Here is a 9,437-nt window from a genome sequence, read left to right as displayed (position 1 = left end):
GCAGCATGATGTTTGATTAGTCTCTACAACTCATGCTATGAGTGATGCAGAATTATGGCATGCACGATTTGGCCATCTGAATTATGGCACTTTTTAACGCCTTCAAAGGCATGATATGGTTTGTGAGTTGCCAACTATTGAGACCCCTACTAGACATGTATGTGAGGGGTGTATTCTTGGTAAAATGCATTGGGCATCATTTCTAAAGGATGGATTTGTGAGAGCAGTTAAGAAATTACAGCTTATACATAGTGATGTATGTGGTCCTATGAGGACACCATCTATTGGGGGATATCTCTACTTCGTCACTTTTATTAACGATTACTCTAGATATAGCTGGGTGTATCCATTAAAGCAGAAGTCAAAGGTTTTTATGTGCTTTAGGCACTTTGTATCCATGGCTAAAAATGCACATGAATGTAAAGTTGGCACCCTTCGTTCAGATCGAGGGGAGGAGTATATGTCCAAGGAATTTCATGCATATATGGCTGAAAAAGGCATAAGGCATCAATGTACAGTGCCATACACACCTCAGCACAAAATGGTGTGGCTGAGAGGAAGAATAGGTCTCTCATGGAGATGGCTTGACGTATGGTGAAAGCCCAAGATTTACCTCATGGTTTTTGGTTAGAGGCAACTATGAGCGCAAACTATGTGTTGAACAAATGCCCTACCAAGGCCTTGTAGTCTAAAACTCCTTATGAAGCTTAGCATGGCAGGAAGCCTTCTATGACTCATTTGTGTGTTTTTGGTTGTCTTGCTTATGCTCTTGTACTTGAGCAACAACACAGTAAGCTTGATGATAAGGCAGGTAAATGCATATTTGTGGGATATTCAGAAAGCAAGGGATATATACTCTACCAACCAGCCTCAAACCGGATTTTGGTAAGTAGAGATGTTGTTTTTGTCAAAAACTTAGTTCAGCCCATGATTTCATGCAAAAAACATCAGAATGTATGCTCACAAGACATATTTGATTTGCTCCTACTTTGTCTAATGGAGGGCAACCATATATAGAGCAATTGAATGCTCAACCAAGTGCTGAAATTCAGCCTTTGTAAGTGAAAAATCAACCTGCAAATCAGCCATTTGATGAGGCAATTGTTGAGGCTATAGTGGATGAGGAGAGAGCAGCCATAGAAGAATCTAGGTATATGCCAAAATGGCTTGTGCAGACATTGAGGGATAGCAAGTTGGCAGCTCCTTTACCTAGCAGAACTCGTGAAGGTTCTCATCATGTAGATTATTCTCATGCAGATCATGTTCTCATTTCTACTTTATGTAATGAGGAGAAACCTGTTTCCTTTGAGGAACCACAGGATGATGATCACTGGATGCATGCTATGCTTGCAGGATGAGTATAACTCTATACTCAAGAATGCACATGGTATTTGATAGATCTACATCATGGCAAGAAGACCATTGGTACTAAGCGGGTTTACAAGAAGTTAAAACACAAAGAAGATGGTAGCATTGATCTCCACAAGGCCAGACTTGTTGCAAAGGGGTATGCCCAGCAAAAGGGCATTGATTATGATGAGACCTTTGCACCCACATCTCGTATGACTACCATTAGGTGTCTCATTGCTTTGGTAGCACATCATGGGTGGAATGTACACATTAGTTGGACATTAAGACTGCATTCTTGAATGATGATCTACATGAGGAGGTATATGTATCGTAGCCTCCTAGTTTTGTTGTGAAAGGAGAAGAGTCTAAAGTATGCAGGTTGAAAAAGGCTCTTTATGGCCTTAAGTAGGCTCCTAGAGCATCGTATGAGAAGATTCATGCATACTTTGTTGTAAATTATTTTTGTAACATTCCAACAAAGAGTACCCTCTATGTGAAGAGGAGTAAGGACACATTTTTGGTCATTGTTCTATACGTTGATGATATGCTGCTCACCGGACCTAATATAGATCAAATTTGAGCCTTTGAGGCTGATTTGCAATCATCATTTTGAGATGTCAGATTTGAGGCCCTTGCATTACTATTTGGGGATTCAATTTATGCAGCGCAATGATGGCATTGTTATGATGCAGTCTAAATATATACAGAAGCTCTTAAAGAGGTTTAATCTTGAAAACTGTAAACTTATGGCTACATCTATGGAGACAGGTACGCGACTTAGTCTTCAAGATGTAGGAGACTCTTTTGATGTATCAGCAGGCTGTTGGATCCCTTCTTTATGTATGTAACACGAGGCTAGATATACAGTATGCGGTCTCACAGTTGAGTAGATTTATGCATAGCCTAGGTACGAAGCATTGGCAAGCTGTTAAGCGGGTTTTTTTGCTATTTATAGGGCACTCAGTATTTTGGATTGTTTTATCCAAAGGGAGGTGAGTCAGAGCTGCATGCTTTTAGTGATTCAGATTGGGCTGGATGTTATGACACATGAGTGTCCCACTAGTGGGTTTTGCTTTCACCTTGGTGATTCATGTATATCATGGCTCAACAAGAAGCAGCTTATAATGGCCACTTCTAGCTGTGAAGCTGAGTATAGGGCAGCTTTTACAGCTACAGTTGAGTGTGTGTGGCTCAGACATCTTATGGCTGATTTGGGTGTTGGACAATTGTCTAGCACTACGATTTTCACTGACAGCCACAATGCATTAGGAGTTGTAAGGAACCCAGTGTTTCATGCTCGCACTAAGCACATTGAGGTGCATTACCACTATGTCAGGGAAAGACTCTCTGTAAACAGAGATCAACTTGGTCTATTTGCCTACACATGACAACATGGCATATTTATTCATGAAGGCTCTTCCTTGTGAAAAGTTCGAAGCTTTTTGTAAAGCTTTGGGCTTACTGCCTTTTCAAGATTGATCAGCCATACCCTGTACATGTTCACATCATCACTCCAGGGGGGATTTGTAGCATTATATGGTAGTGATGTGTGTGAACACACGTAGGACCGCCGAGGCACTTTTTCCCTCACTAGGAGGTTTTTTCCCCCGTGCGTATGTACACCCTCTTATCTACTGATTTTGGGGTGTGTACTTATCTTTTGTATCTAGCACAGATTTGTTCATTCTAATCTAATGAGTTTGTGTGCTCTCAAGCTTCTCTATCTTGTGTGTGTGCATTGTTGCAACCCTAACCCTAATTCCAACACTCACATCTATGTTTGGTGCATATTTGTAAGAGGCCCCCATTATGAGGAGAAGCCAATGGTGCACATGTCTTTGGTGGGATCTCCGACTTAGATGCTGATGTGCAATCATTATTGTGGTAAAGAGATGGTCAGGGGTGCAAGCATTAGTTGGGGCTTAGGGTATTGCTCCAGCTGAGGGGTCCTAGGGGGCTAATAGTCCCCCTAGTGGGGTTCGAGAGCAAGAGCCCTCAGGCCGATGATATAGATTCATTATTAGTGAATGGTGGTCGGTTGGCCATGTTTTTTGAGAGCGGTGACTGTGTCTATGTCGCTAACCGCCTACGTTCATATGAGTGCCTACCACACCAATTGTAGTACTATATATGGACATAGTTAGCTAAGGTATCTAGTATCCACACTCTCTATAATTAGTACTACCTCCATCTAGAGTTTGTCTAGATCACCATCTAAGCTTTACTTGAGAGCACATGGTGGACAACACCATCACATTGTACCCATCTCAAAATTCTATCTCAAAATTTTAAATTCTCTCTAATGTTCTCTAACTATTACATTCTCTATTGTAACTTTTTTTGCTATCTATCTTTTTGATGTGCTATATTCTTATTATAATAGGCACCCTAGTTTGCATCCTTTTGCATCTACCTTGGAACACATGTTTTTCACTTGATACATTGACCCGATAACAACAAGTACACCATCACCATCAAGTAAAGTGGATGTAATGCAATCCTTAGCTTTGGTGTGTTATTCAAGCAAAGACAAGGCGCACCATCTTCTTTCATCCCCAAGTAAAGGCAATATTATCACCATTCAGATTAAGGTCAACTTGAGAAGAAGGTCTTGTAAATAATGTCTCTAAATAATCAATGAATTTCATTTTTCGTAACCATTAAGGTCAACTTGAGAAGAAGGTCTTGTAAAGAATGTCTCTAAATAATCAATGAATTTCATTTTTCATAACCGTTAAGGTATTATTAGGCTATCAAAACATATGGTAAGTTGACTCGGAGGGAATTCATTGAGGTGATCAAATCAAAGGATTAAAAAAGTTCTTTATATTAATAAAACTAAGCAACATATTATTTTTAAAGCAATAGTAGTGATTACCGTCAACTCAAACCATCCATCTCACAAAGGAGTGTGTATAAATATAAAAGAGCATGAAATGATTCAAAAGAGAAAAAACCAAATAAAGTTTTCAATATTTTAGTATAAACTCATAAATGTGACGATTCATATTATTTTGCCAAGCGCTCAAGGATAATGGGATAACCTTTAAGAGGACGAGGCATAGGATCAATGGTGATAAGCTCTTCTGGATCGACTGTACTCCACTTGAACCTTTTGACAAAGTGATGCACATACATTGATATCACCATTCGTGCGAAGTCACCGCCAGGGCATACATGGGGACCCCCACCAAATGGGATAAAGGTATAAGGCATAGGAGTATTACCATCAAACCTTGATGGGTCAAATTTTGTTGCATTTGGAAAGTAGTCATTATTCAAGTGAGTAACAGGTATGTTGTAGTGTACCTACATATCGCAATCATAAAAATGTGTTATGAATGATTAATACCACATAAGTGATTGATGTAAGGAGAAGGCTTATAGTCTTAGTGATATAAGAATCGAATAAAATACTACCCATGTCTACAAAATCTCATACTAGTCAAATTTACCTTCCATCCTTTTGGAATGGAGTAACCATTGAAAGTGAGATCCTCCAAGGCCTCCCTAAATCCTCCTTGTGAGGCAGGCTTGAGACGTAGAGTCTCTTGCATGGCTCTCCATGTGTATTTCATCTTGAGTATATCCTCCCAGCAAAGGCCCTTCCCATCGCCCAAATGTGTTGCAATCTCAATTTGCTCTAGACATTGAAATGAAAAAATCAAATGATTAATTATAGCTTTTTAAAGGGATTAGTCCATCAATGGGGCCAGCTTTTCACACTGGGTTTGGCATTTGTTTACATGCTCTCACAAACCTCTATGACTATATATAAGTCTTCCACTATAGCTATTTATGTATTGTTTTGCAACAATGTTATGGGACACAAGGGCCACAAACCTTTGTAACTGCACTTGTACCTTAACTATTCCTTTTTTTTTGGGGGGGGGCGGGGGTTTATTGCGAGAGTCACTCAAAATGTCGACGACAAGGGCTTGAGCTTGGAACTTGAGATGGGAGAGAACCAACCACACAAGCTATAGAGCCCCATTGACTACTTTAACTGTTCCATATACATGTGAAGTTTTCGATGTGGTGTGAGAACATGTATCACACAAGGGGTCATTCTATGTATGCCTAGGTTTTTTTAAAAATTTTAAAAAATATCCCAAAGTGAGAACATGGGTGCATACCTTGTGCCACGCATTTGTAGCACTCGGGGTTCTCCGCCAAATATTTGCATAGGAAGGTGAGGGTGGCCGTGGTGGAGTCGTGGCCGGCCAACATCAGGAGAATGATGACATCCAACACCTCATCGGTGGTCATGGAGCTTCCATTCTCATCCTTAGCTTCAATCAAGAGAGACAGCAAGTCTTTCTGCAAACAAGGGTCATGGCAGCGCCCATCAATCCTTCTCCGTTCGATCAAAGGCCTGAATGCACTCAACAGCCTGGCACGGGCGACCTTGGCCCTGTGATACTGTGTCCCAGGAAGATCAATGGGCAGCCTCATTATACCCACTGAGAAGAACACAAACTCTTGCAGGAGCTTGGCTATCAGGGCATCGTCGTCTTCCAGGCCTAAGAAAACACTGCAAGCGACTGCGAAGCTATGGAGCTTGGCGAGCGGGTAGAGCGCCACCCGTTGTGGCGTTTCCTTCTCCCAGTGTTGGGCGAAGTGGAGTGTTGTGAGGTGGTCGATTTTGGCGACTACGTTTCTTAGGGCGTCTGGATAGAGGCAGCCGCCCATCAGCTGGCGGAGGCGGCGGTGTTCGGCCCCGTGCTTGGCAAGAGGGCTGGACTCGCCCAACATCTTGAGAATAGATTTTGGCCAAGCGTTTCTTAGCAGGCATTTGTGCTCATTGGAGAAGACGAACTTGTTGCCGGCAGCGCCAGTCAACACCACTGTGGGGTGGTTGAGCAAGGAAGTCTTGAACGTGTCGCCGTGCTTAGCTATCCTCTCGTCTATGAAGCGCGTGGGCTGGTTGGAAGTTCGTGATCTCACAAAGGCCAAGGTCTCTCCTATGAATGGAAGCCCGAAGCTTCCCGGCGGCAGCGCTGTCTTCTTCCCCTTCTCGCTTCCCTTCGCTGCCTTCGATAACCACAGTCTTGGGAACAACAAAGCGATTGCAGCTATAGCCAATAACACATAAAAGACCACGTCATGGAGAACCTCCATCTCTGTCTCACACTCCAAGTCTCTCCTCTCTCTCTCTCTCTGTGTGGACGAGAAGTATAAAATGCCTTCTCGCGCGAGGAGCATCCTCCTAGAGACTCGTGGACAAAGTGGACTTTCACTTCTCTGTGGATGAGAAGTATAAAATGCCTTCTCGCGCGAGGAGCATCCTCCTAGAGGCTCGTGGACAAAGTGGACTTTCACTTCTCTGTCCTCTTCCTGACCCATCCTCTAATATATTACCTTAAACCTTACTTACATGACCATACCATATCCAGATCTACTTTATTAAGGGAAAAGTATGCCCCTAGGGCCTAAAACCACTCCCCCATCCATGTATGATGTTGCATATCAAGCTCTCAAATAGACCAAAAAAAAAACAGGTTGTGTCATTTGACAGTAAAACCTTCCCATCCATTGGTGTGCCTTTTCTCTCCCCATCTTTGTACCATTATTGGCTCCTTCTATAAAATCTGATACAAGCAAGAATTGGCACTCAAACAGTTATTTCTACATAAGATCAAAAGCTTCTCATGTTTTCACCTAAGAACTATCAGTGTTGTATGACCTCAATAAGGCAATCACATATTCAATACATGCATCCAAGATGAAATGGGTAATGATTTTGTGCAAGTACAATGCTTAGTTTTCAAGTCTTATTGATTAGGAAACATATGTATGAGACTCATTCCATTTACCAACTTGAACTTGAATCTTAGGGCACAAGATATACTTTAGGAAACTTAGTAATTAGAGATTTTGTTTTAAGAAGCGATGAATGTGCTTATATCAATTGCCCCCCAAGTGGTGATAGCCCCATGATGATAGGTGACTAGGGTAGAATCTTGCTGCAATTGTACACCACAAAAAGGACTGGCAAAGAAAACTCTCATACCAATGACAAAGAAATCCATAGTGATGAGCAAATTAATTAAATACATGAATTGGGAGATTGAAGGACTGAGCTATTAAGATCATCATGAATCAACTAAATTTAAAGGAAACACATTGCGAATTTGCAAAGAAGCCACTAAGATGATTGGCTATGAAAGATCCAAGGTTGAATCACATTATGGTCGAACTTGATGCATATGCAATAGTTTCTTAAGCTCAAAGGGGGGATCATGTTCACACCAAGATTCAATAATATTGTTCATGTCCATGTATGAAGTTGGATCTGGGGGTTTTACAAAAGGATAATATAGTATGAAATAGAAACTCCCTACAAACAAGCAAAACATGTTGTGGGAGATACTAATGTGCCGTAAGGATGTAACCCTCTCTTCTTTCATAGAGAGCTCTATGTTGTCGTACTCTTTATAATCCTTTTCTTGATTTTATAGTCTAGCATAAGTAGCCACACGCTCCTCTCTAAAAGAAAGCTATCGATTAGCCTATCTTAGCTTGGATGAACCTTGAATTAGCCTAGCCTAGAGCTCGGGGGGTTCACCTAAAAAATATGTAAGTGTAGCACATGAGTTCATTAGAAGGGGTAAATTAATTTAAAAAAGTTACATAATTATATTTACAGGAGGGGTTTTTAAAACCCATTTTGAAAAAAAAAACATAAGTTAATGAAGAAAAAGGGGTCATTTTATTCATAAAAGTACGTAAGTGTAAGGGTTTTTTAAATACCCCTTGAATGCACGTGATACATAAAATTTCTTAGAGGTGAACCCCTTGAGGCTTAGAAATATTAGCAAGTTTAGAGAGAAAGCTAAATATGTCTAAAGGTATCCAAAGATATCCAAAGATCATAATGGTCAAAAAGGTACAATAGGTATCTACTAAGTGACTTATATAGCCAGTTACCCTAAAGTATCTCCACACTAGCCCATACCCAAAGCCTATGTGCCTCAACCCCAATGTGTACATATGCTAGTGGAAAATATCTTTATTATAAACCATCCCATCCTACAATGATTTCATCCTCGAAATTGAAGGGTGGTCATGCATAACAAACACATATAGTAGGCCATATACAAAGCCAAAAAATATCACATCTAAAGCTAAGTGTCAATGTCATCATCAAGGCCATATGACCCCTCTTGGATTAAATAGAAAGGAATATAGCGTAATGCCGATGATGAATCTAATAATACATCCTCTAGGGTCAAATGTGAAAATAAGGAATTATCTTGTCATAATAGCCATAGATCTCATGCCACCTGAATCAAAAGGGTAAGTCGTATCACCGCAAGTCACGGGCATGTGACTGCCACCTAGATCGAATATAAAGTGACATCACTCTACCATTAAAAAGTAGTCACCAAAACCTAGATCGAATAAAATTCCACGAGATGCGCCACCAAGATCATGGTCTAGATATCCACTAAAATTGAAGATGAATGTGTTGTGATGGTGTGCGTCAATAAGCACAAGGCTGCCAAGATGATCTCCGGTATGACCAAATGTGAATGCCCAATAAACTAAATCCACGACCATGCACAAGTATCCATGATCATCCCAATAGAATGCCTCATAATCCAAGTCGAGGCATGAACCAAAAACTAATGTATCATCACAGGTATAGTATGCCTCTATCAATGGTACCTTCATATTCACTAGATCTATGAAAATGCCTAAATTAAATGCAAAGCTCTCAAAATCATAATCCATGTGATCTATGTGCATACTCATGCCTCACTCATGAGGTCTCACCTGAATGAAATCATCACTACCCTCAGAAACTATACTTGATTACTCAAAAACATGAACTGTATCCAAACAAACACTGCCAAGAACACTATGAAAACTAGGAGTAGTAGTCAATCCGTAGATATCCCCACATGTGACGTCTCTAGAGGAATAGCCCAACATATCTCACATAAGAACCTCAGGCCTAAACTCCTCACGGTCCACGTATACTCATGGGTACCCTATGGAGTATCTCTAACCTCAGGCCTAAAATCCTCACAGTCCATCGTGTGCTCATGGGTACCCTATGGAGTATCTCTAACCTTGTATGC

At 40.8% G+C, this 9,437-nt stretch overlaps 1 protein-coding gene across 1 annotated transcript; it reads right to left on the bottom strand.

The window, feature by feature from the left end:
• Positions 1-4,353: 4,353 nt before the first annotated feature.
• Positions 4,354-6,831, bottom strand: LOC147618588 (cytochrome P450 716B1-like). The gene is made up of 3 exons (XM_086774429.1): positions 5,487-6,831; positions 4,806-4,993; positions 4,354-4,659 (listed from the first exon to the last, which is right to left on the bottom strand). Exons 1-3 carry the CDS (start codon positions 6,694-6,696, stop codon positions 4,360-4,362), a joined length of 1,698 nt encoding a protein of 565 aa, XP_086630555.1. The 5' UTR covers positions 6,697-6,831; the 3' UTR covers positions 4,354-4,359.
• Positions 6,832-9,437: the final 2,606 nt, after the last annotated feature.

The sequence above is a fragment of the Cibotium barometz genome, chromosome 34 (assembly GCF_041138505.1).
Source record: "Cibotium barometz isolate CiBa-2024 chromosome 34, ASM4113850v1, whole genome shotgun sequence".
Classification (NCBI taxonomy): domain Eukaryota; kingdom Viridiplantae; phylum Streptophyta; class Polypodiopsida; order Cyatheales; family Cibotiaceae; genus Cibotium; species Cibotium barometz.
The sequence above is the reverse complement of the archived record's forward strand: the minus strand, read 5'-3'. Positions and strand labels throughout refer to the sequence as shown.